The 27,746-nt window shown below is 36.6% G+C and overlaps 2 protein-coding genes across 2 annotated transcripts in view; one reads left to right on the top strand and one right to left on the bottom strand.

Annotated features, from left to right (window-relative positions):
- Nucleotides 1–77: 77 nt before the first annotated feature.
- ctu2 (cytosolic thiouridylase subunit 2 homolog (S. pombe)) lies at nucleotides 78–17,789 on the top strand. The gene is made up of 15 exons (XM_051116191.1): nucleotides 78–326; nucleotides 670–750; nucleotides 838–916; nucleotides 3,476–3,535; nucleotides 4,384–4,444; nucleotides 4,552–4,661; nucleotides 4,884–5,137; nucleotides 9,055–9,190; nucleotides 9,272–9,403; nucleotides 13,189–13,280; nucleotides 13,399–13,499; nucleotides 15,791–15,944; nucleotides 16,038–16,104; nucleotides 16,884–16,942; nucleotides 17,551–17,789. Exons 1-15 carry the CDS (start codon nucleotides 262–264, stop codon nucleotides 17,612–17,614), a joined length of 1,515 nt encoding a protein of 504 aa, XP_050972148.1. The 5' UTR covers nucleotides 78–261; the 3' UTR covers nucleotides 17,615–17,789.
- Nucleotides 17,790–19,110: 1,321 nt separating this feature from the next.
- Nucleotides 19,111–27,746, bottom strand: part of piezo1 (piezo-type mechanosensitive ion channel component 1) — a 119,484-nt gene continuing 110,848 nt past the window's right edge. Inside the window, exons 45-51 of the mRNA XM_051115327.1 lie at nucleotides 27,321–27,509; nucleotides 27,137–27,229; nucleotides 24,707–24,879; nucleotides 24,490–24,612; nucleotides 23,818–23,897; nucleotides 21,306–21,492; nucleotides 19,111–21,188 (exon numbers count right to left, since the gene is read on the bottom strand). Of these exons, the coding sequence (XP_050971284.1) occupies nucleotides 20,933–21,188; nucleotides 21,306–21,492; nucleotides 23,818–23,897; nucleotides 24,490–24,612; nucleotides 24,707–24,879; nucleotides 27,137–27,229; nucleotides 27,321–27,509 (1,101 nt within the window). The 3' untranslated portion in view covers nucleotides 19,111–20,932. The remainder of the gene's footprint in view (nucleotides 21,189–21,305; nucleotides 21,493–23,817; nucleotides 23,898–24,489; nucleotides 24,613–24,706; nucleotides 24,880–27,136; nucleotides 27,230–27,320; nucleotides 27,510–27,746) is intronic.

Below are 27,746 nucleotides of genomic sequence, written 5' to 3'. Positions count from 1 at the left end.
ATAACATTTAAACATTAAACAAAAATGTTGTTAACACTGAGGTAATCTAACGACGCAAACATGTGGGCGTGGTCACGGTACGTCATCAAAAGGGGTCAGGAAAATACACTGCCCATGTGAGAACAAGCTTATGCTAGTATGTCAATTAAACGATTATCTTGAATAAGTATTGAAAGAGCTGTTCACTTCTAAACTGGCTGAGGAAAGGCATCGTACGGTTGGACCCGTTTTGTCTGAACGTTTTGTGAATCTGAAGCGGTCATGTGTCAAGTTGAAGAAGACTATAATGGTCTGGAGTGTAACCAGGAGAAGATACCTGTGCCGACGTGAGTTGAATTGAACAACCGCTGTAGTGGCAACAATTGTTTAAGAACCATAATGGCATTGCAGTGTTTTGGAGTATATGAGAGTAACTTTACCTTTATATCACTGCTGATATGACTCCACAATTGTACCAACACCACAGTACTTTGCTGTGAACATAATGTGCATAGTGTACACATTGATACAATGATGGTACTTTGAGTCACGGCGTGATACTGAATGGCAACCATATTCTTGCACATTAATATGCTAACGTTACTAAAATAATACTTTAGCACTACAGTGATTCATAGTTTTCCTTGTCCGTATTGACAAATTGCACTAACTCCTTTGTCTGTGACACAGGTTTAGGCTAAACAGGAAGTGTATGAAATGTAAGGAGGAAACTGCTGTGCTCATCATTCGGGTCAATGATGCATTTTGCAGGTAGGCGACATTAATCTTCTCAATGTGTCGCTTACACTTAATTATTTGATGCAGTCTTATCAAAAAATGTATCTAAATGTTTACTAGGTCCTGCTTTAAGGAGTACTTCATACACAAGTTTCGGGCCATGCTGGGAAAGAATCGTGTCATCTTTCCCCAGGAGAAGGTAAATATTAAAAAAAAAAGAACATAGAGATAATAGTGTCTTGACCTCCTCAGTTTCAGTGGAATTGACATTATGGGTTTCACAGTAATGGAAACCCAGATAATATCAGGGAATTATTAAAAATCATATATATCGTATATATCAGTTTCTGGTTCACAAAATGGTTGAACTGACTCATTAGCAAATCAGTGGAATCATTTTTATTTTATTTTATTTATTTATTTTTTTTAATCCTATGGACAAATCAGTGGCAATTCATTGGTCAAAAAGAGTGAGAAACTCTAATTTTTATTGACATTGTTATGCAAGGAATATTACGATTGTATTTTTTTTTCTGGTGCCCAAAACTGTATTAACTAAAACTTTCTAATACAAAGTAATGATGATTAAGAATACTGATAAAATTACTGCTTTATCCTGTGACATTAAAAACCTGGGCCCTCATTTATCTCAGGGCACTCAGTGTGCGTACTGAGTGCATTAGAGTAGTTTCACACAAATTGTGTGGTTTACCAACTTTGTATTTCTACACTGACCAAACTTATAAATGCAACATTTTTGTTTTTGCCCCCATTTTTCATGAGCTGAACTCAAAGATCTAAGACTTTTTCTATGTACACAAAAGGCCTATTTCTCTCATATTGTTCACAAATCTGTCTAAATCTGTGTTAGTGAGCACTTCTCCTTTGCTGAGATAATCCATCCACCTCACAGGTGTGGCATATCAAGATGCTGATTAGACAGCATGATTATTGCACAGGTGTGCCTTAGGCTGGCCACAATAAAAGGCCACTCTAAAACATGCAGTTTTACTGTATTGGGGGGATCCGGCGGGGGTGGGGGTGTCAGTATCTGGTGTGACCACCATTTCCCTCACACAGTGCAACACATCTCCTTCGCATAGAGTTGATCAGGTTGTTAATTGTGGCCTGTGGAATGTTGGTCCACTCCTCTTCAATGGCTGTGCGAAGTTGCTGGATATTGGCAGGAACTGGAACATGCTGTCGTATACGCCGATCCACAGCAACCCAAACATGCTCAATGAGTGACATGTCCGGTGAGTATGCTGGCCATGCAAAAACTGGGATGTTTTCAGCTTTCAGGAATTGTGTTCAGATCCTTGCAACATGGGGCCGTACATTATCATGCTGCAACATGAGGTGATGGTCGTGAATGAATGGCACAACAATGGGCCTCAGGATCTTGTCACGGTAGCTCTGTGCTTTCAAAATGCCATCCATAAAATGCACATCTGTTTGTTGTCTATAACATACGCTGCCCATACCATAACCCCACCGCCACCATGGGCCACTTGATCCACAACGTTGACATCAGCAAACCGCTCACCCACACGACGGCATACACGCTGTCTGCCATCTGCCCTGTACAGTGAAAACCGGGATTCATCCATGAAGAGAACACCTCTCCAAGGTGCCAGACGCCATCGAATGTGAGCATTTGCCCACTCAAGTCGGTTACGACGACAAACTGCAGTCAGGTCGAGACCCCGATGAGGACGACGAGCATGCAGATAAGCTTCACTGAGACGGTTTCTGACAGTTTGTGCAAAAATTGTTTGGTTATGCAAACCGATTGTTGCAGCAGCTGTCTGGGTGGCTGGTCTCAGATGATCTTGGAGGTGAAGATGCTGGATGTGGAGGTCCTGTGCTGGTGTGGTTACACGTGGTCTGCGGTTGTGAGGACGGTTGGATGTACTGCCAAATTCTCTGAAACGCCTTTGGAGACAGCTTATGGTAGAGAAATGAACATTCAATTCACGGACAACAGCTCTGGTGGACATTCCTGCAGTCAGCATACCAATTGCACACTCCCTCAAAACCGTGTGATAAAACTGCACATTTTAGAGTGGCCTTTTATTGTGGCCAGCCTAAGGCACACCTGTGCAATAATCATGCTGTCTAATCAGCATTTTGATATGGCAGGTGATGAGGTGGATGGATTATCTCAGCAAAGGAGAAGTGCTCACTAACACAGATTTAGACAGATTTGTGAACAATATTTGAGAGAAATAGGCCTTTTGTGTACATAGAAAAAGTCTTAGATCTTTGAGTTCAGCTCATGAAAAATGGGGGCAAAAACAAAAGTGTTGCGTTTATAATTTTGGTTAGTGTATATAGCAATGTGTATATATAAGGACAAAATATAGAACCTTTTCTATGCACTGTTGATAAATGAGGCCCCTTGAAATTAAGACATTGTCTTATCTCTTTCATCTGAAGACAAATAGCCTATGAAACCACACAATTATAAAATTTAACAACAATAGAAAGCGTTGCAAGAGCTTGGAAATGAATGTTCTAAAATAAAATATAAAACTATAATAAAAATTACAATGCTTAATAAATGAGATAAATGCTTGAATTAATAATAACACAAAACATGTATGGTTGCTCTCTTGAAGCTACATACTCAGGCTGCTATCTGAATCCTAATCCTTAGATCTCTGAACAATCTACACTGACTTCTCATCTCCTTAGTTTCAGTTGAACTTAACATAAATGTTCATTCATTGACTTTCACACTAATTGCACTTCTTAGGTTCTTCTTGCTGTTTCTGGTGGCGCAGCATCTTGCTCGATGCTCTCACAAGTTCAAGAGGTAAATGGACCATATTTTTTCTTGCTGTCTAGGCTTTTTTTTTTTTTTTTTTTTTTTTTTTAAATAAAATGGGCCATAGTTGTGTAAGGTGGTAAAGCTGGATTTAGGAACATGGTAGCTTGTTTACTGATCATTTAAAATGGTCTACTAGCTTTAACCAGCTTGACTAAGAGGATATGACATTGCATTGGCCGTAAAAGCTTACAGTCTGAATCATCTACCATCTAAACCAGATAGAAACCATGTAAAACAAGCTATGCTGCCATCTTCCAGCAGTCTCTACATTTCTAGCATGGTTTAGTTCATATTTATATCATTTAAGCCAAAGAAGAACCAACTGAGCTTGGTTTCGTCCAAGATTTTTTTTTTTTTTTTTTTTTCTCCAATGCTGTCATCCAGTGTAGTTTTGGTTCCTTGCCTTTTGGCTTGCTCAGTTACTGAAAAACAATTAATATTCTGTTATTTTAACATTCAGCTCCACAGACTCTTATCAGATAAGAACAAAATCTGAGCTGAATTGAACTGATAATGATAATGGCACTAACTTTGTAACATCAGCACTGTGATTGAAGTGAATATAGCTAAATTGCCTTCTGTAGAGCGTTTTATAGCCAAATGTAACATTGCAGCATTGACACTCTTATTAAACTGAACCAAATTAACACTAAATAATGACACTGTTGTCTTCTGTAGAGCTGCTTTGCAGCTGAAATTGAATTTGTTTCATAATTGATAATCTGCAACATTAACATTTATTTTCCTGTGTATTACTGGAAAGCTGCTTTGACACATTCTGTATTGAATAAGTGCTATATAAGTAAATGTGACTTTCTGCTTTTGTTTTTCAGGGGCTAAGTCGGGAGGCTCCCAAAAAGTTAAGATTTGTGCCTGGAATCATACACATTGATGGTAAATCTCTTTGACTTGGACAAATAGGATATTACTCATGTTTCTCAAATGTTTGCTTTATTGTTGAACGGTTGGTGATATTTTAAGTTGTGCTTGGAATTTATTAGATGGCAGAGCTTGTGGCCGGAGTGCAGAGGAGCGGGAGAGGTCTAATGCTCAGCTAAGGGGCATCTTTGCAAAGACTGGCTTCCCTTACTTTATAGTTCCTCTAGAGCAGGTAAACTGTCTGACACCCCATACATAAAAAGATTTATTTTCTTTCATGTGTGCACTAATTAAAATCAAATTATCATTAGAGACATGATTAGTCGACATCGCTTAAATGAGCTTCAGCTGCAGTACTTTCACTTTCAGGGCTTCACTTTGACTTTGTTGGGTTTGTTTGCAACTCCAGAGAGACTCTGACTGGTGTAATGCTTTGCTCTTGACTGTGTGTCAGGTTTTTAGTCTGCCCACTTCTGTACTGGTGCCCGGCACGTCTGATCCAGACCCGTCCAATCCCAGCTATAAACAAGCCGTGGATCAGTATATCAAAGAGAAACAGACACTCACAGACGAGAATGTAGCCAGTGCTGTAGCCAAACTCAGTATAGAGGACTCTTCATATTCACCCGAACACAAGCTGGCATTAGAGAGGCTGTTCTCATCACTGAAGACACTCACAGCTAAAGAGGATATGTTACAGACCTTAAGGTGAGTTTCTAGCAAACTTTGCTCTTTTCTTTTCTTTTCTTTTTGAGTGAAGCACACTCCATAAAATCTGATTGAGTTTTAGAAAATTGTTTGTTCAGAGAGCTAATTTTACAGAATCATTTCACAAAGCTGATTTAAATAATGACTTTGTCACTGCGCTTTTAATTCAGTTAATGGTTTTTACTAGTTGTATTGAGTATGAAGACTTGTCGTAAAATGGAGCGTAAGTGGCATCTTTCTTGTCTGACTGTTCATCATTAAACATGGAAAGATTGTTTACATGAATATAAGGCTAGTATTGTTCCTGCCAGACCTAACTATTTTTCTAAGATAATTAACAAAAATCAGAGAAATCTGAGATGGCTGTTTAGTTCCATTAACAAATTGCTGAATTGTAATAGTTTCTCGTATGTTACTGCTTCAGCTCATCTTTGTAATATTTTTCTTTACTTTTTTGGCACCAAGATTGATAATGTGTGCAAATGCATTTGTGTCCCTACTTTTTTTCTTTTTCTAATATGAATATTTCTTTTCATTCTGTTACTACTTTTGCAAATTTCTGCAGACTTGATTCATATTCCCTTCAAAAGGTGGTTTCTCAAATGAAAGCAGCCACTTCCTTACTTGTTCCCATACCTGCTAGTGTTTCAGTTATGTTTTGCTTCCTTTTGTCCTGTTGTTTTGAGTATTATAAATGACTCTTTGTGTACTGGTGTTGTGGCAGCTTCTTTTAAAATTGCTGTGGTTGCACCTCACCAAAAAAGACAAACATTGATTATGAAATCCTTAGTAATTTCCATCCCATTTCCAATATTCAGTTTGGATCCTTCTTGATCTCATTTCCACTTTTGACACTGTAGACCTTTTCTCTTTTAATTACTCATCTAGAGATGTCTTTGGCCTCTCTGATACTGCACTTAATTGGTTTAAGTTCTCCATCACTGATTGTAAGGAAGTTATTACCATGGGTGGATTTAGGCCTGAGTCATGCAATCTGGAATCCCCAAGAGATCAATTTTGGGCCACTTGCTTTTCAACCTCTGCATTTTTCCACTTGGTCAGCTTTTGAAATCTAAAATGTAATTTTTATGCAGAGGACACTCAAATTTGCATACATTCAAAAACTGTGGATTTTCTCCACACCAGACACGTCACAGCTACAAAACGCTACTAAGTCAATAACAAACCACAGCCATTTAGAAGAGCGTGTTGGCAGGCAGTGTTATACTTGTTTGTTCACATAGTCCTTAAAATTATTTCAACATCTGAGATAAATTATCCATTCTCACTATCATTATGGCTATTAAAGTCATGCACAATGATGTTCCAACTCAAATTAAATGTTTTTAAAATCTAAATTGACAAAACAGTAAGTAGCTGAGCTTTTAGCTGCAAAATGACAACCATTCCAAATACTCTTCTGTCACTCATTGTGTATTGGCATTGCTGGTTAGGACAAAACTTGGAAAACATTTGGTTAGGACACGGTGCTTCATTCTAATGCAGGGGTCACCAGACCCGGTCCTGGAGGGCCGGTGTCCCTGCAGAGTCTAGCTCCAATCCTAACCATACACACCAGAACCAGCTAATCAAGGTCTTACTAGGTATACTTGAAACGTCCAGGCAGGTGTGTTGAGGAAAGTTGGAGTAAAAACTCTGCAGGACACTGGCCCTCCAGGAACAAGTTTGGTGACCCCTGTTCTAATGGGTCAGTTTCTTCATTCTGCTGTTATATAAATTTGTAAAACAACCAAGCTGTATTTTTAATGTTGTCCCATGCAACCTTTTTTTTTTTTTTTTTTTTTTTTTCTTCTCTTACATGTCTGTTCACTTGTTTTCCTCTCCCATACTGGTAATATAATAATTTCAGCTTAAAGGAGAAGTTTATTTCCACAATAAAAATGTACAGATAATTTACTCAACCCCTTGTCATCCAAGATGTTCATGTCTTTCTTTCTTCAGCTGTAAAGAAGTTATGTTTTTTGAAGAAAATATTTCAGGATTTCTCTCCATATACTGGACTTCTATGGTGCCCCCGAGTTTGAACTTCCAAAATGCAGTTTAAGTGCAGCTTCAGAGGGCTCTAACCAATCCCAGCTGAGGAAATAGGTTCTTATCTAGCGAAACGATCAGTTTTCAAAAATAAAAATGACAGTTTATGTACAGTACTTTTTAACCTCAGATGCTTGTCTTGTCTAGCTCTGCATGAACTGTGTATTCCGGTTCAAGACCCAGTTAGGGTATGTCGAAAAACTCCCATCTCATTTTCTCCTCCAACTTCAAAATGGTCCTACATCGTGGCAGAAGTGCTGACCCAGTGTTTACAAAGTGAGTGTGCAGAGAAGTATAAAGACCTTTACAAAAAAAGGCAAGGATGTAGGATGATTTTGAAGTTGGAGAAGAAAATGAGTTTTTCGACCTACCCTAAATGTCATGAACCAGAATACACAGAGTTCACGCAGAGCTAGACAAGATAAGCATTTGAGGTTAAAAAGTATATAAATTTAAATTTAAAAGTGTGTGTGTATATATATGTATTTTTTTTAGAAAATAACCAATCGCTTCGCCAGATAAGATTGAGATCGTTTAGAGCCCTTTGAAGCTGCATTTATATTGCATTTTGGAAGTTCAAACTCGGGGGCAAGAACTAGAAGTTCACTATATGGACAAAATCCTGCAATTTATTTATTTAGTTTTTTTTTTTTTTTTGGTCCATGTAGTTATTAATTTGGGTTACACTTTGTCGTAAGGTGTCCTTGTTACAGTGTATTATATAATTGTATATTGTGACCCTGGGCCACAAAACCGTTCATAAGTAGCACTGGTATGTTTGTAGCAATATATTAGGATATTAAGTAAAGATCATGTTCCATGAAGATATTTTGTATCTCCTACCGTAAATATATCAAAACTTAATTTTTGATCAGTAATATGTAGTAATAGTAATATTTTCAGATTCCAGATTTTCAAATAGTTATATATCGGCCAATCCTAACAAACCATACATGGAAAGCTTATTTATTCAGATTCAGATGCAATCTCAATTTAAAAAAAGTAATTTTGTAAAAGAGTACTGAGTAATATGAATTAACTGCTTGACCTTACTATATGGGTAGGGTTGGGATTAGGGTTTGGTTTAGGGTTACTTGCATGTATTTATGCATAATTTATTTTTATTATAATGGTATGTACATGTAACGTGTAACAAGAACACCTTAAAATAAAGTGTTACCTTAATTTGGTAAGGGATCATGTTCAGCCAGCTAGTCATTATCGCAAGGAAAAATAAAACCATTATTTTCTTGACTCTATTTTAACTACTTTAAATTGTGAGTAGATTGACAGGCAGTAACTTCTTTAAAGGCGTGTTTGAAGTGCCAAGCACAAGATCATTAGCACTTTGTGTTTTATTTACTTATTATAATGTCTTAAGTGAGTCATCTTCCTCAAGCTCTTTGTGGTACTTGCCTGATGCTTTCATAGTCTTGCTTTGCGTCATGCACCCCTTCACTCTTCCTGTCTCTGATCACTTTTGTGTGAACAATCATCTATGAAGAACTGGATGTTTGAAGTCTGTTTGGATATTGAATCAGTCAGTCAATCAGTCTCTCATAGAGCTTAAAGCTTCACTGGATAGAACCGTGAGTGATGGAGTGATTAGAGACGTTCGCCTTCACAGTGGATAACAGTCAGTACATGCTCTGAAGCTTCCTATCACCTATAACTAACAGTTAAGAAGACAGCATATAGAGGATATTTCTGTAATGTGTCTTCTTTTAATATTAAGCTCACCAACTGGAGTGATCCAGAAGATATGTAAATGGCTTATCCACTGTGCAGTATGAAAAAGTAGGCTGGGCAATGGATGTTCATATGTAAGGGCAATGATTTCAGTTCATAAATGTTTGTTGTTACAGGCAGCACCTGATTTTGCACATTGCCCGTGAGAACGGCTATTCAAAGGTCATGATGGGGGATAGCTGTTCACGACTGGCCGTCAAACTGCTCAGTAATATCGCTCTGGGTCGCGGAGCGGCATTGGCTTCAGATACGGTGAGTAAAGTTTGTTCTGAGCTGTCGTACGATCAAAACAAGCCCAAATGTTTCTTATATCAACTCGAGTCTGTTTTGTAGGGTTTCTCTGATCCAAGGTATGGGGATGTGGTGATAGTGCGGCCCATGAGGGACTATTCATCCAAAGAGATTGCCATCTACAGCAGGATGTTTAATGTGCCCTCAGTTTTTATCTCAGGACTGGATACCAAGGTGAGAGTCTGTCATCAGGCCAAGAATAATGTCCCTCGGTGGTTCTTACATCACTGCCATTTCTTCTGCTGCTAACATCATTACGCCTTCAGTCATGCGTCTCTCTCATGCTCCTTCAAATGTTATTGAGTCAAAGCTTAGTTGAGGATACGTGTGGTGATACATCACAGCCTGTTTTTCCTACTGGTTTTGGAACCATATCAGGTTAAGCTACTGACTGAATAAGTTGACATTAGAGTCCTCTTTGATTAATTCTCGTGGAATTGTGCAATTAAAGTTTTAAGTAGCATTAGAGTAGTAATTAACTAAGACAGTAAGACTGTAAAGTAACTTTTTCTTTACAAAATTAGTTTTCTTTTAATTTTGGCTTGACTTTTTGTTCTGTTAATGGGAGGAGTGGTTCACCTTCTGCTTATTTAAGGATATGTTTTTTTTTTTTTTTTTTTTTCTCAGTTTAAGTCTACAATACCACAGACCTTCTCATTCCCCATGTGGCCTGTCCTACTTAATGTTCAAGCAAGTCAGCAAGTGTGCTAGAGCGCTTTAGATGGATTCCCCTAGTAGACTTTTAGTGTCTTTAAGTTGTGTCCTGTACTGACGTAGGCAAACAGTGAAGTCAAATCTGAGTCGCTGTGCAATTATTTGAAAAAACTTTGCACATCAGAGTTTGCCTGTGATAGTTTGTCCAGAAAACTCTGGAAACGTTTGTAGACTTTGCAATTAAACTTTCTGATTACTAGTGCTGTCAGTCGATTAAAATTTTTAATCTAATTATTTACATGGTGCTTCGATTAATTAATCAGATTAATTGCAAAATAAATTTGACCGTGAAAATACCCACAAATAAATATTTAAAGCAATTTTTGTGTTAAATGAGAAAGTATCAAGTAGACATTACAAATTGTAGCTTTAGAAAAAAATATTTATTTGATTCAACATAAAATTTATTGCACATTTACATTTAGGCTGCAACCAGTGTTGCCATGATTTTTTCTGTCTGTGGGTTGAAGCGACCCCAAAAATATGATATTTATCCACTGAAATGTGAATTTTACCAGGGGTACCCCACCAAAGAAAGTTTATTTTACCTTGCGTAATGCGATTTTTAATTGGGATCCCCCTCTAATCGCGATTGGGCTAGTTCTGGGCTAATTTTGAGTAACAATTGGGTGGGTTTTGTTGTAAAAACCTGGCAACCCTGGCAGCAATGGCCTAACATAAAAGAAGATAATTTGAGAAGCATCTCAGTATTTTTTGTTCATACAATGAAAGTCACTGGTAACAACCAGCTTTGTTACCAACAGTCTTCAAAATGCCTTCTTTTATGTTCCACAAATAAAAGGTTTGAAACAACATGAGACCGAGTAAATGGTGACAGAATTTAATTTTTTTCGGGTAAACTATCCCTTTTTTATTTTTATTATTATTATTATTGTTGTTATTATTATTTTTATTTATTTATTTAAGAAATGATACTCTAAATAAGAAACTAAATCTGCCAGCAGGTGGCAGCAAATGTCTTTGAGTCATTTGATTCGTTCAAAGGGCTGATTCATTCAGGAATGAAGTAAACCGCTCACTTTATGAATGGGCCTTTGAATCATTGGTTCACACAATTTGTTCAGAATGCAGATTCATTCAGAATTAAACACCGCTGTGTTGCTCGGAGACGCACAACAATTCTGCTGTGACTTCAAAGGTAATACAGTATCTCACAAAAGTAAGTACACCCCTCACATTTCAGCAACATTTTTAGTCTTAAGGAATAATACTATAGAAATTAAACTTGGATATATTTTAGAGTAGTCAATGTGCAGCTTGTATAGCAGTGTATATTTACTGTCCCCTAAAAATAACTCAACATACAGCCATTTTTGTCAAAATAGCTGACAACAAAAGTGAGTACACCCTAAGTGATAACAGCACTATGTAATTTAACCATGCAAAGCCACATGTCCTATTTATCATGTTCATGTTTTTGTCTTCTTGACAAGACCACACAAAGTTGTGTATCTTGTATTAGAGCAGTTAAAATATGGTGCTTTGAGTACAGTTCTCTCATACTGACCACTGGATGTTTAACAATGCACCTCATGGCAAAGAACTCTGAAGATTTGAGAATTAGAATTGTTGCTCTCCACAAAGATGGCCTAGGCAATAAGAGGTTCAGTAACAACCTGAAACTGAGTTACAATACTGTGGCCAGGGTCATACAGAGGTTTTCCAAGACTGGTTCCATTCGGAATAGGTCTCGCAAGGGTCGATCAACAAAGTTGAGTGCTCATTCTGTGTCAGGTGTAAAACCTGACTTTAAAAAACAGATGCATGAGTGCTGCCAGCATTGCTTTAGAGGTTGCAGAAGTAGAAGGTCCGCTTGTCAGTGCTCAGACCATACGCTGCATACTGCAACAAGCCGGTTTGCATTGGTGTCATCCGAGAAGGAAGCCTCTTCTGAAGCTGGCTTACAAGAAAGCTCGTAAACAGTTTGCTAAAGACAACATGTCCAAGAGCATGAATTACTGGAACCATGTCCTATGGTCTGATGAGACTAAGATAAACTTGTTTGGCTCAGATGGTGTCCAGCATGTGTGGTGGTGCCCTGGTGAGGAGTACCAAGAAAACTATCTCTCTCCTACAGTCAAGCATGGTGGTGGTAGCATCATGGTCTGGGAAACATGGATTCCATCATGTACTGTACATTTCTGAAGCAGAACATAATGCCTTCCCTTCAGAAACTGGGCCGAATGGCAGCTTTCCAACATGATAATGACCCCAAACACACCACCAAGATGACAATTGCCTTGCTGAGGAAGGTGCAGGTGATCTGACCTGAACCCTATTGAGCACCTATGGTGCATCCTCAAACAGAAGGTGGAGAAGCACCATGTGTCTAACATCCAGCAGCTCCATGATGTCATTATAGAGGATTTGAAGAGGATCCCAGCAACAACCTGTGCAGCTCTGGTGAATTCCATGTCCAGAATGTTTAAGGCAGTGCTAGATAACAATGGTGCTAACACAATATATTGACACTTTTGACACAGTTTTGACAAGTTCACTTAGGGTGTACTTCCTTTTGTTGCCAGCTGTTTTGACAATATTGGTTGTATGTTGAGTTATTTTTAGGGGGCAGTAAATATACACTGCTATACAAGTTGCACATTGACTACTCTAAAATATAGCCAAGTTTCATTTCTATAGTATTGTCCCTTGAGAAGATATACTAAAATGATTGAGGGGTGTACTCACTTTTGTGAGATACTGTATATTCTCTGCAAAACTGAGCAAAAACAGAGAATTTTATTTCAAATGTAACACAATATCAGCTTTTTATTTACTGAATTATTTATGCTCGTGATGGATCGGGAAAAAATCAGCACTTGTGTCATATCACTCTTGCTGCCCGTGTGGTATGTGAGATATGCTATATTACTTTGTATGTGTATATATATATATATATATATATATATATATATTATATTATAATATAATATAATATAATATTATATATATATATATATATATATATATATATATATATATATATATATATATATGAGACAAAACACATAAAGATGCTTTTTTTTTTTTTTTTTTTTTTTGTGATATCTGTCTTGGATATTTTACATGAGTTATTCTAAGTAGACTTGATAATTTGTTACCTGAAACTACAGATCTGATTCCAGTACTTCATGAGTTGGGACTTCGCTCAGGAAATGAAGGCTACGATATGAGACTTGACTTTGATATTGGCGGTTTAACTGTAAGCTCCTTTTTCATTTCAGACCCACGATAAAGCCAGCATCCAGCGACTGACGGAGAGTTTCGTCACCAACTTACAGGCTGACTTCCCCTCCACTGTTAGCACTATCTACAGGTAAATTGATTTGAAAACACAAGCTTTGCCCCTGAATTCAGTTGGTTACCTCTGATAATTGCATTTAATTTGATGGGTAGGCCGGTTGGTCTAATTTGTCTTAATGTTTTCTTTCCAGAACTAGTGAGAAACTTCATACAGTCATGCCCCCGCAATGTCAAACCGCTGAACCTGCCTCTAAGTGCCTGCTGTGTCTCTGTGCTCTTGACACTAAAGTAGGTAGGTTATACATGTAACAGATGTCCTGTTATGCCACATGCTGACATGGTCCTCGATATCTAATTCAGAGTTTGATTTGCAACTGACAATATTTAAGCATTTTTCCTTAATCAGATATTGGTTTCATTATATTGCATTCACTGATAGATGGATCGCACAAACTCACAGAGTAACATAGTGGAAATCAGATCTGTCAAAGAAACCGTAATGAACCCGCAGAGTCAATTCCATCAAAGTCTCAAAGACTTAAATGAAATAAAATTAATGAAATAAAAGTGTCTTGGATGAGTGCATTTTGGAAATAATTGAATTCTCTTTCTTTTGCCTATGCTCATTAGTCTCATAAAGCTAACATCTTGCATCATTTACTTACTTACAAGCTCTGTGGAAATAAATGCATCTAGTGCAGATTAAATTTAAAAGAAAAATTTGTCAGGCGAAAGTAAGAGCGTTGATGAGATGTGGGTATCGTTTGCTGCCATATAGGCTGCGGATACGCTTCTGACTCTAAAAGACTAAAATAGTGCTGTCAGCAGTTATTTCATAATTTAAACCGACAAAAGCATAACATTTCTAGTAACATTGCATTCAAAATGTACATTACATAACATTTACATTTAGTCATTTAGCAGACGCTATTATCTAAAGCGACTTACATATGAGGACAACAGAAGCAATCAAAAACAACAAAAGAGCAGTAATATGTTAGTGCTGTGACAAGTCTCGGTTATAATAAATAAAAAAAACAAGTCAAAGGAATAGAGAACACTAATGTTTAGAGGGTCATTTTTTTTTTTTTTATAAAAAGAAAGCAAGTAGATAAAAAAGAAACAATAGAAAGTGCCAGTGTTTGAGGATTAAGTATAGATTGAAGAGATGTGTTTCTAGCCATTTCTTGAACATGGCTAAGGACTGCTTGGATTGAGAAGGACTGCTTGGATTGAGTTGGGTAGGTCATTCCACCAGCAGGGAACAGTTAAAGTGATTTTTGCGCCTCTTTAGGATGGCAGTATAATGCACTGTAAACTTGCATAACGCAAGCTTCTGGACGGCGCATAAGTCTGAATTTGTGAATTTAGGTAAAGGGGTGCAGAGCCAGTGGTTGTTTTGTAGGCAAACATCAGTGCCTTGAATTTTATGAAGCAGCTATTTGTAGCCAGTGCAAAGTGATGAACAGAGGTGTGACATGCACGCTTTTCGGCTTGTTAAAGACTAATCTTGCAGCCACATTCTGAATTAGTTGCAGAGGCTTGATAGAACTGGCTGGAAGACCTGCCAGGAGTATTGCAATATTCCAGGCTGGACAGAGCAAGAGCCTGAACAAGAAGTTGTGTAGCATGTTGTATAAAGCAAATCTGCAGGACCGGGCAGTTTTAGCAATGTGGTCTGTGAAATTTAGCTGATCATCAATCATAACTCTAAGGTTTCTGGCTGTTTTTGAAGGAGTTATTGGTTGTTGTGCCTAGCTGGATGGTGAAATTATGAAGTAAGGGTTTTGCTGAAACCACAAGCTGTTCTGTCTTGCCAAGGTTGAGTTGAAGGTTTTTTTTTTATCCAGCAAGAAATGTCTGTTAGACATGCTGAGTTGCAAGCAGCTATTATTGGATCATCAAGATGAAATGAAACGTAGAGTTGAGTGTCATCAGCATAGCGGTGATATGAAAAGCCATGTTTCTGAATGACTGAACCTAGTGATACCATGTAGACAGAGGTCCAAAAACTGAGCCTTGAGGCACCCCAGTAGCTAGATGTTGTGACTTGGACACCTCACCTCTCCAAGATACCTTGAAGAACCTATCTGAGAAGTAAGACACTCCACTGGAGTGCAGTTCCTGAGATGCTCTTCACCAGTAGGGTTGACAGGACGATTTGGTGGATATCCGTATCAAAAGCACTGGACAGATCCAGCAAAATAAGAAAATTTGGAAGACGCTCTTGCAACAAGTGAGAGCAAGGCAGTGTCGGTTGAATGTTCAGTTCTGAAACCAGACTGGTTGCTGTCCAGGAGTGTTTTTGCATTAAATGGAAGAAGAGATACTGGTCTGTAGTTCTCAACAGTGCTGGGTTAAGAGTAAAAACATACTTACGGTTTTGTTTGTTACTTCACTGTCATTGTGTACTTATTACAGTGAACTAGATGTCTAAAAATGTCAAAAAAAAACAAAAAATAAAAACTACCATGTTCCAAAAACCAGCTTGAGCAACGTAAGCTTCTCTTTCTAATAGGGTAATGCATTTTGAATATTTGAATAATAAGTAATCAAAAAGCGTTTTTTTTTTTTTTTTGGCAGATAAAGCCTCTGCTTTTCATGCTACTTTGGTATCCGAGCAGCTGTCCCAGATCAAGCATCAGGACCCATCCCTAGATGCATTAGCACAGCCTGCAGAGCAGTGCTGTGCGGGGGGTCAGGGTTGTGGGACTGGAGGTTGCTGCTCCACGAACAGGTAAGTTTTGGCCTTCATCTGTATTCTTTTTGAAGTTTTAGCGTAATGTGAGTCAGTAGTTGGAATCTGCTTTTTTTCTGAATTGTATTTCAGGTTGCCTTCGCATCAGGATTTGAAGACACTCTTGTGTTACAGCTGTAGGCTTACCATCAAGGACATGGTGAGTTTGAGAAAAGCTCAGCACTCTGACATTCATGTTGTAGAAGTACCAGTACTTACATAGAAACCTATACAAAGTAGACAGAAAGAAATGGTACTTTTAAAGAAATATGTCAGATGGATTTAGGAGCTTTTGCATCTAAACTCTTCATTTGTACATCAAAGATTTGTCACATGATAATACTATTTATGTTAACATTCATATACATTTTGAACCCTCATTGTTTTAGGGAAATAGATGTCAACTGTCCACATATAAATATGTGACCCTGGACCACAAAACCAGTCTTAAGTCGCTGAGGTTTATTTGTAGCAATAGCCAAAAATACATTGTATGGGTCAAGATTATTGATTTTTTTTTTTTTATGGCTAAAATCATTAGGAAATTAAGTAAAGATCATGTTCCATTAAGATATTCTGTAAAATTCCTACTGTAAATGTATGAAAACTTAATTTTTGATTAGTAATACACATTAAGAACATTATTTGAAGAACTTTAATGGTGATTTTTCGCTATATATATATATATATATATATATATTTATTTATTTATTCCCCCCCGCCCCCTCAGATTCCTAATATTTGAATAGCTGCATCTTGGCCAAATATTGCCCTATCCTAACAAACTATACATCAATGAAAAGCTTATTTATTCAGCTTTCATATGATGTATAAATCTTAATTTTGAGAAAATTACCCTTATGACTGGTTTTGTGAACCTGGGTCACATATATGTATCAGTAATATGTCAATAATATACGAGCTTACTCTCTTCTACAGGAAGCAACAAACACTCTTCCACCTTACGTCATAACAGAGGCAGAAAAACGACAGAAAAGGTAGTGAAATGCCTCTTCATAACCTAAATAAACACTTTATTCAAAAATAAATGTCATAATTTACTCACCCTTCCAAACCAGCATGATTTTCCTTCTTCTCTAGAACACAAAAGATGTTCTTTGAGGTTCAAATGAGGATTTGGGACTGTCGAGTTTCAAAAATAAAGTAATAAAGCAACTTAAAAGTGGTCCAGATGACTTGTGCACTATGTATGACTTTTGAAGCCATAATACAAAATGTGAGGACCACACTGAAGTTAAATTGTTAATTGCAGATAATCATCCTTTTTTTTTTTTTTTTTTTTTTTTTTTGTCATGGCTTTATAAAATAATTTCGCAATTCCATGTAATGGCAGTAATGACATGAGATTCAAGAGACACTATCAGATGAGAAACACTTAAACTGAATTTAGCTAAAAAAAGATTCTGTAAAGCTGCTTTAAAGCTTAATTGAACTTGGCAACATTGGCACTGTTAATCAACATTGAACTGACTTGAGCCAAGTAATGACAGTTCTTTACCCTCTGCTAAATATCACTAGTATTGTAGCTTTTTGTTGAACTTGTATCTGTTCTGTATAAATAAGACTTACCTGTTTTGTTACACAGATCTCGGATGAGGATGGAAATCAGCGAGTACCTTTTGGAGGATGGCCAGGATGATGGAGACTAGCAGATATTTGGTTTAGACTGTGATTAATTCTCATAGGAATATATCTAGGGTTCGCCTTGCTAATGCATGACTTCACCCTATTTAAAACCAAATCATAAAAGTACTCCATAGTAATTATTTCTCTATTTGTCTTCATTTGTAAGTCAATAAAAAGTTACCATTTTTAAACATTTTATAGCTGCATGTTTGTGCATTTTAACACATTTGGATTCTATTGGATTATATCATCAGACACAGTCATTTGTGAATATGACTGCTGCAGGGTTCCTAGGAGGTTTGGAAAAGTATGGAATTTGATTCAGATATTTTCCAGGTCTGGAAAAGTATGGAAAAAAAGAAAGCAGGGTATGGAAAAATATTTGTTTCCAGACTTTTGTCCCTATTTAGATTTTTATAATAAAAAATTATGAATTTAATGAAAGTAAATTTATCGTACAAGAAGCGATTTTTCTTGGCAGCTGTTTTTTCTAGTGATTGTTAAATACAACTAAATGAGTTCAAGGTGCACTTTTTCATTATGCAAAATTCAGGTCTCACTCTATTTTTTATCACTGTATTACATAGCCTCTAGGACCTTTGCAGAAACAAAAAAAATTAACAGACATTCATGTGCGTACAAGAAACCATTAAACTTAGCATACAGGACAATGCACACTGAGCCACCTACTGTGCCATCAGACTATTTTGCGGAGTGGTTTCTTGGCCTCCACAAAGTATGTTAAAGAGACCTGAGGTTTTTTCAAGTTTTGAACAGTTTACAGTACCTGTATTTTTTTTTTTTTCATAGACCCTTGAACTTGGCAAATTTTAAGCAACCAAATTTTAACACAGAGGATGTGTTAAATTGGACATTAGGCCTTGATGTTAGAGGTACTAGAGGTTGCTAGAAAAGTAACATTTTGAGTACTATTAATTCATGTGCATCCATGCTCTCATTTTATTCATAGTAAGATGGCAGTGATGCACAAATGAAATATGTTATATAAAACTAGAAATCGTAAAGCATAAGCATGCAAAAACTCCCATAGGCATGTAAAGTTTTTTTTGAGGGCAGAAAAAAAGTTTCTTGTGTGCATGTAAAAGTCTGTTGATTCATTTATTTATTTTTATTTTTGGAGATCTACAGTAGTCAACATTTAAAGTGAATCAAAAAAGTTAATCAAAGTTGTCCTAAGACAAGAATGGGTATTATTTTGGTTTTAGGACAACTTTGATGAAAGGTTTTGATCCACTTCAGATGTTGACTACTCTATATGTTGTCACTTTGAGAAAAAAATAAATGTTTACAGATGACTGTACTATATACCAACTATAACGCTGAAAATAATGCTCTATTAACCATTTGTTAAATATGGTCTGAAAATCTACTGAGAGGCTTGGAAATTTGAGTCTGGAAATGTATGGAATTCTGAAATGGAAAATGTGTAGGAACCCTGCTGCTGCTATTTAAAGCAATATAATCTACATTTAGTAATAATTCAGACGTACCAGAGGCATTAAAACAGTAATTTATTTGTGCAGATGGGCAACATTCTTGATTTAATTTAGCAAACTGCTACATAGCAAGGAATTTTTACAGGCTCACATTTGATTTCTGAAGAAAAAAAAAATAAAGCAAAGAGTACTTGTTTGTGCCCTTTGCATAACCATACAGTGGAAATGTTTATTCCAGCCCTTACAAATGAGATTTGGCACACTCATTACACAATGTGTGCACTTGAGACATATACAATTACAAAACGGCCTAACAACCCAATTGCTAAGCACAGAATTCCAGCACTTAGCGAATGGAAGTATGGCACTTTCCATTCTAAAACAACAATGCAGCTGTCAGATTCAAATTACTTGATGGTCTTTTTTTATGAGGAAAAATGACTTCAAGTGTTTGATCAAAAATTGTAAAACCAGAAACAAAATACTAAATGGCTCTCATCCTAAGATACTTTGGCTTGTAAACACTTTTGCTGTAATAACAGAACGAAAAAAAGTTAAAATGAGTGAAAATCTCAAAAACCACAGAAACCATGTCCTAAAGTCACAAGGAAAAAAAATTGGCCGTTGTCTTAAACTAATAGTAACAGTCCTAAAATTTTCTTATAAACAAATTATTCACCCAAAACATGAAAATTCTGTTATCATTTGCTCACCCTTAAAGGGTTACTCCACCCCAAAATGAAAAATTTGTCATTAATCACTTACCCCCATGTTGTCCAAACATGTAAAAGCTTTGTTGTCTTCGGAACACAATTTAAGATATTTTGGATGAAAACCGGGAGGCTCGTGACTGTCCCATTGACTGCCAGGTAAATACCACGGTCAAGACCCAGAAGAGTATGAAAGACATCGTCAAAATAGTCCATCTGCCATCCGTGGTTCAACATTAATTTTATGAAGTGACTATTTTGCCGATGTCCTTCATACTTTTCTGGGTCTTGACAATGGTATTTACCTGGCAGTCAGTGGGACAGTGTCGAGCCTCCCGGTTTTCATCCAAAATATCAATTCTAAAATTATGTTCCGAAGCCGAATGAAGTTTTTACAGGTTTGAAACGACATGGGGGTAAGTGATTATTAACAAAATGTTCATTTTGGGGTGGAGTAACCCTATGAGATGTTACAAAACGTTATGTATTTCTTTTTCCGGCTGAACACAAAAGATGTTTTAAAGAATGTGGGTAACCAAACAAGGACTGTTTCTGGTCCTTGTTAACTCCTATAGTTTTTTTCTGCATACTGTAAGCCTATGGATACCAGATACTGTTTATTTACCTACATTCATCAAAATATCAAGTAAATGACAAAAAATTTTGTGTGAACTATCCATTTAATAGCCTTTTTTCCTCTTAAGGATTGTATAGCTTCCTGTTATTTTGGGATAGAGTATGACTCAGACATGTTTTTGCAAGATTCACTCTAATAGTGTTTGGATTTGAAGGTCCTACCATTCTGCGCCCACTGGTCACTGGGACACTGGTTTAACGTTTTAAGATCCTTACGACTAGCATCTGAATCACTCACATTGAGGCTGCTTTTCAAGCTTGCTGACAAAACTAAACAGTTCAGGAAGAATAAGACACAGAGGCTTAACCTGAACCCTGTTATCCAACCTCTGAGTGCAAAGAAGCCAACAACGTCCATAGCACTGCAGAAATGGCTATAGACTCATTGTTTATAAGACATTGAATCGTCCAACTTATACAATGTCACAAGCTCACATGAGCAATAAAGCTCCACCGGTTCCAGCTGACCTCAAGGCGAAGCGGACGTCATGATGCAGCGTGTTCAACCATGCGATGCTGCACCACCCACAAAACAGTTTCAGTCTTCATTCTTTTCTCTAGTCCACTTGATCATGGTCTCTGGAGAGCGATAGAGGAAGATGAGTTTGGAGTAAAGCTCTTCCTCCAGCTCCAGTTCTCCAGTTTCCCGCACCAGGAAAATGTCAATGCAGAGTTTGAGGATACGGTCCACACATGGCAGTTCTTCAAACATGATGGAGTGAGAGATCTCGCTGAAGAAGCCTCGCACAAACTTGCCGATGACCAGAACCACCGACACGTACAGACCCATGATCCTGGAGGAGGAGAAGCAAAGTATTTGGAAGAATTTTGAGAAATATTCTGAAACATAACACTGACACTATTAAATGTTTTACAGTGAATACAGGAATAAAGGAATGAATGTCGTGTACCCATATCCTGCTAGGAAGCCCAAACTTGGAGGGCTAACTTTGTCGTTAAAGATGACCATAGGTAGAACGCCACACGACTCCCTGCAGTCTGCAATGCTGATGTCCCACCACTCTTGAGCTCCAGTGGTATTTACAGAGGCTTCTCTCTTCAGCGACAGAGTCACGTCTTGATATCCCTCCTCACCACCTGCCAGGAAAAAATAAGTTATATATATTCAGTATATACTACCAGTCAAAAGTTTTTTAATGTTTAAACAAGGCTCTTCTGCACACCAAGCCTGCATTTATTTGATTCAAAGTACAGATAAAACAATACAATTTTGAAATATTTTTACTATTTAAAATAACTGTTTTCCATTTTAAATATATATTAAAATGTAATTTGTTCTGTGATTTCAAAGCTAAATTTTAGCATCATTACTCCAGTCGCATGATCCTTCAGAAATCATTGTAATATTCTGATTTACTGATCAAAAATCTTGTATTATTTTTATAATAGCTGAGTAGAATTTTTTCAGGTTTCTTTGATGAGTAGAAAGTTCAGAAGTACAGCATTTATCTGAAAACCTTTGTAAAATTATAAATGTCTTTATCATCACTTTTGATCAATTTGAAGCATTCTAGCTAAATAAAAGCATTAATTTCTATATTTAATATATAATTTAAAAAAAATTATACTGACTCCAAGCTTTTGAATGGCATAGTCTATAACGTAACAAAAGATTTTTATTTCAGATAAATTCTGATCTTTGGATCTTTCTATTCATCAAAGAATCCTGAAAAAACGTACTCATCTGTTTTAAATATGGATAATAATAACAAATGTTTCTTGAAGAGCAAATCAGCATATTAGAATGATTTCTGAATGATCAGGTGACACTGAAGACTGTAGTAATGATAATGAAAATTTAGCTTTGCTCACAGAAATAAATTTCATTTTAAATTCAAATAGAAAGCAGTTATTTTAAATAGTAAAACTATTTCACAATATTACTGCTGTTTCTGTATTTTGGATCAAATAAATGCAGGCTTGGTCAGCAGAAGATAATTCTTTAAAGGACATTACAAATCTTATTGCTGAAAAACTTTTGCCTGGTAGTGTAGATCATTCATTGAACAGCAGAGATTACCGTATGTATTTTTTTAAAGGGGTCCTATTATGTTATTTCACTTTTTGAAATTTAGTCAGTGTATGGTGTGTATGTTTGGCCATAAAAAAATATCTACAAAGTTACAAATCTCTAAGTCCACTTCAAAGGGAGACATTTCGTTTTTAAAAAATCCCTTTTCAAGAACTACAACGAACAGCTCCTTTGGACTACAGCCTTGTTTTCCGGGTGTTGTGATGTCACAAAGCTCCTTAGAATATCATTAAAATAAATCCTGCCTATGGAAATTCAAATGGGGGTGGGGAGAGATGAGATGGGGGGTTAGCCTAACTTTAGCGATGTAGAGAGCCACTTCTGGGATGCTTCAATGAGATTTATTCATCAAATAGTTTAGATAGCTTCACTTATAATGCAAGTGTTTTTTTAAAATGCATAAACTTGCACTAGACTAGGTTAGGCTAATCAGTGAAGATGTTCTTTGACAACGTTAATGTTCTTTGCTCGTTTTCTGTAATGTAAGGAAATGTAAGCATTATAAATAGTAACTTACAATGTTTTTATTCAATTGTTGTCATGTTAAATACAAATTAAGTCATATAAAAAAAACATTAGGCTGCTTTTAGCCTTATGCTGGAGCTGGTTTCAGGCAATGAAACTAAGTATGTCAATAATTAAATTTATTAGCACGATAATATCATGGATAGGCGATCTCGCAGGCTGACGATAGAACCCAACACTACTGTAGCGTCAAATATACCGTAATATATTCTTAACTATAATGGAGCAGATGGAACTTGCTGCTTTAGCAAGGGGCATGGCAGTACTGAAACACTGTCTAAGCTGTTCGCCAATCACAATGCACTGGGACAGCTAACCAATCACAACACATTTTGTTTTCGGAAGGCGGGCTTTCTTCAAACCAGGAACTAATCGAGCCATTTGTGCCAGGCTGGGGAGAAAGGTATTGTAATGATAATTATGTGAAAAATAATGTGTTTTTCAAACCACCAAGCATGAGCACATGTTCTAGTACATCCCCAAAACAAAATCAAGACTTTGTAAAAGAGCATCATAGGACCCCTTTAAAGAAATTTTGATGTTGTTAACCTGTTATGCCACATTCTGCCATTACGTAATGCATTATGAAAATGAAACTAATTTATTATATTAAAAAATGGCAACACTTTACAATAAGGTCCCATTAGTGAATGTTTGTTAAGGCATTACCTAATGTTAACCTACATATATGATGTTACACATTGTTACCAGTATAAATTAATATTCAGTATGCCTCAGACAGGGTAGAAATCCCTCACAATTCATTAGAAACATATTAGAGGGAAATTCACAAGAATTTATTGTGCCTGACTGAAGCATTCAATAGATTTTTGAATCCTTTTTACCATCATACAGCTGCATGACAGGTTTTGCTTCAGCTCCAGTAGGTGCTCTGATGTAGTTAGGAAACATGTACGGCACACGCCTACAAGAGAATTACAGAGATTATCAAAAATGAGCCAAAAACAAGGCTGTATGCAATTCTTGAACACTGAGGGAAATCTATTTCTTTCTTTCTTTATGAATGAATGAATAGATGAATGAATGAAAGAAAGAAAATTGTGAACTATGCACTTTTATTTGTAAGCCTAACATGTTGAAAATGAAAACGCCACTTGCCTCCTCACATAAATTCTACCATATTTTCAATTAAAAAAGGCCATATTTGGGAGAAAAAGTTTAGTAGTTTGCATCACTGGATAGCACTGTCAGTCGTTTAACATTTCTATCATAAAACAATTGTCAAATTTTAAATGTTTCATTACTTCCATCCTCTAAAACTGATGCTTCGCGATGCAATTTGGACTCTGCTTTTGTGAACACTGTCCACTTTGATTGCCCCACATTTGAGGACCGTTGTTAGACTTCTAAAAAAAATAAACTTTAAAACCTTTTTAAGTGATCTATCATGACTTGTGCACCTCACAAATTTTACCAGAGTGAAAAAATTACATCAGAATTGTATCTAGTATGACTTTTTTTATGAAGTTTTTTCCATACATAGTCACGAAACTTACACAGGATCCTTCTGGGTGCCCAAAAGCAGCGAGGCCAGATTTGCTCTTACTGGGTTCTGCGGTGACAAGCTGATGGCGTGCTTGTCAAAAGTATGCTCCACTGTCCCACCTTTCCCCAGGTCCCTTTCAGACACAAACACATAATAAGCATGAGGTCCTGAGCTGTCAACAGAGGCAAAAATAATTCAAAACCACTGTCTTCCTCCTTCAAACTGACCTTTGGAAGTTCCAATCCAGACGGAGGGTCATGTCACCTGTGGTGCCAAGCAATTCCTTTATTAGCTCCTGTCTGCTCGGTGGGCTGATCCGCCACACTGACCCTGAGCTGCCCTCAATGTTGGCTGTGACTATGTCTTCATAGCTGTACATGGTAATAAACTGCATGGCCACCTGTGGACACATTTCATTATTGGACATTAACGGACAAGCCAACTGTTATATCTATCAGTATCCTCTTTTCTTCAACAAAAACCTAAGAGGATTTTCCACTGGCTTTTGGATTACTGCAGAAAATCTCTTCGTGTCCAATAAAAGTTATGATTCTTATGTTTTGTTCATCACGCTATCTTCACAAATGAACTTGTATGAACTTTGAAGCCTAAATAGGATTGCCTGAAGTAAAAAGCTTAAAGGAGAAATTCACTTCCAGAACAAAAATTTACATAATGTACTCACCCCTTGTCTTTTTTCAGCCGTAAAGAAATTGTTTTTTGAGGGAAACATTTCAGGATTTTTATGGTGCCCCGTAAAAAATCCTGAAATCCTTATGGTGCCCCGATTTTAAACTTCCAACATGCAGTGTAAATGCGGCTTCAAACGATCCCAGCCGAGGAAGAAGGGTCTTATCTAGCGAAACGATCGGTTGTTTTCATTTAAAAAAAAAAAAACATTTTAAATACTTTTTATATCTCTTTTATGTCTCGCTCTGCCTGAACTGTTTTTTTTTCCGGTTCATGACAGTTATGGTATGTTGAAAAACTTCCATCTCCTGTTCTCCCTCAACTTCAAAATCACCTTATATCGCTGTTTTACCTTTTTTATTAAGGGTGTTTGATCTTCTTTGCATGTTTTACTTTGCAAAGACTGGGTCGGTACTTCTGCAGCGATGTAGGATGATTTTGAAATGATTTTTGAAGTTAAAGTTAAAATACGAAATACAGAAAATACGAATGGACTTTTTCGACATACCCTAGCTGTCTTGAACCATAATACACAGAGTTCAGGGAAAGCAAGACAAGACGAGCGTTTGAGATTAAAAAGTATTTAAATTGTTTTTTTTTTAAATGAAAATAACCAATCGTTCCGCTAGATAAGACCCTTCTTCCTCGGTTTGGATCGTTTACAACCACATTTGGGATTGTTTGAAGCCGCATTTAAACTGCATTTTGGAAGTTCAAAATCGGGGCACCATATCAGTCCATTATATTGAGAAAAATCCTGAAATGTTTCCCTCAAAAAACAATTTCTTTGCGAGTGAAGAAAGACAGACATGAACATCTTGGATGACAAGGGGGCGAGTACATTTTCTGTAAACTTTTGTTCTGAAAGTGGGCTTCTCCTTTAATGTAGGCTATAAACAAACTACATCATGGTCACATGACTTCAATGTCACCATCATTAATCTAATCTTGAAAACCCTTTTAGTCTAAAAGTGTTTCTTAAGAAGTCTGAGTTAGAATAGTTTGCAAAAGTATTATTTTTTGGCATTATTACATCATCATGCCAAAAAGAAAAATTCTTACACTCACTAGTCTTCTTTCACAGCCTCAAAGTGTTTAAAGGATTAGTTCACTTCCAGAATAAAAAAATCCTGATAATTTACTATATATATTTACTGATAATTTACTATATATATATATATATATATGTATTCGACCTCATGCATTACGTAGTCACTTTGGACAGGTCACGCGTGACGTACATGGAAGTACCAACCCAGTGTTTACAACGCGTAAAGGTAAAACGATGTTGGACAATTTTGTTGGAGGAGAGCATGAGATGGAATATTTTTTGCCCCACCCTACCTTTTAAAACCAGACTAATTCTTTTTATTGTGTGAGGTTCGGACACAATTTGTGGTTAAAATGTATACTTTTTTTTTTTTTTTTTAGAAAACAATCATTTCACTACATATGACCCTTATTCCTCAGATGGGATTGTGTAGAGCTATTTAAAGCTGCACTGAAACTGCAGTTTGGACCTTCAACCCATTGATCCCCATTAAAGTCCATTAAAGACCTCGTTAAAGACCCCGTTAAAGACATGAACCCCATTAAAGACATGAACATCTTAAATGACATGGGGGTGAATAAATTATCAGGAATTTTTTTAATTCTAGAAGTGAACTAATCCTTTAAACACTATGAGGCTGTAAAAGAGGATTAGTGAGTGTAAGAATTTTCCTTTTTGGCATGATGACATTTAATGTCCCTACAATCTCTGCAGTTCCATTTAGCCACAACCGGCTTTAAAAATAAACTGTTTAATTTCAGCAATTTTGTCTATGTTCCATTTGCTGTCATAAAAATTGTGTACATAACAGCATTGTATCAGACTTCCTGCTGGTATCAGTATCACTGGGTAACAACTGTTATTGAGTGTGATATTAATGTGAGATTGAGAGATATTACTGTTGATGTCCACTTACAGCATTTTTTCCAAACAGATTGGCAAGTTGATTGTAGTCCTGCTCAGTGAAAGGCTGGATGGACTGCTGCTGTACACTCATTGTGAATAAAGGCTGAAGGAGGACATATCAATCAAATCTCAAATGTAAACTCTCAAATTGATCAAAACATTAAACTCATAGAAATGTTACAACTGTATTTTACCTCATAACCGCCAAGCCTGACTGTGACACTGACATCAACAGGATGGTTAACCACACCCACTACCGATTTAACTAGTGAAATGAAGAGTAGTGGGAACCAAATGATGCAAATGAGGAAAAGAATGATAATGCCGCCCATTCCATATTTGACAATCTTCTTTTTCTTTTGCCCTTTTGGTTGGGGATATTTCTGCAGAGAGAAAGTTTAAGAACAAAAGTAAATGTACACATTAGAATCAAATGATAAAATGACAAAAATAGTGATCAACCAAATCAAAATAACATTTTATTTGAGCCATGAGATCATTACCAAAATTTGGGACATGTCTGAATACTGAATATGACTTAAAACACTGAACTGAGCAATTCTCAAAAAATAAAATATAAAAACACACACACACACACACAAATTAAAACCAATGGGTAA

This window comes from Labeo rohita, chromosome 7 (assembly GCF_022985175.1).
Source record: "Labeo rohita strain BAU-BD-2019 chromosome 7, IGBB_LRoh.1.0, whole genome shotgun sequence".
Taxonomy (NCBI): Eukaryota; Metazoa; Chordata; class Actinopteri; order Cypriniformes; family Cyprinidae; genus Labeo; species Labeo rohita.
The sequence above is the reverse complement of the archived record's forward strand: the minus strand, read 5'-3'. Positions and strand labels throughout refer to the sequence as shown.

What these genes read in the sequence shown, in the direction of transcription:
- ctu2 (XM_051116191.1), top strand. Translation starts at nt 262, where the DNA reads ATGTGTCAAGTTGAAGAAGACTATAATGGTCTGGAGTGTAACCAGGAG. An exon ending in TCTCAGGACTGGATACCAAG is followed by an intron (nt 9,404 to 13,188) that starts GTGAGAGTCTGT and finishes TTTTCATTTCAG; the next exon opens with ACCCACGATAAAGCCAGCAT. An exon ending in ACTGTTAGCACTATCTACAG is followed by an intron (nt 13,281 to 13,398) that starts GTAAATTGATTT and finishes TTTTCTTTCCAG; the next exon opens with AACTAGTGAGAAACTTCATA.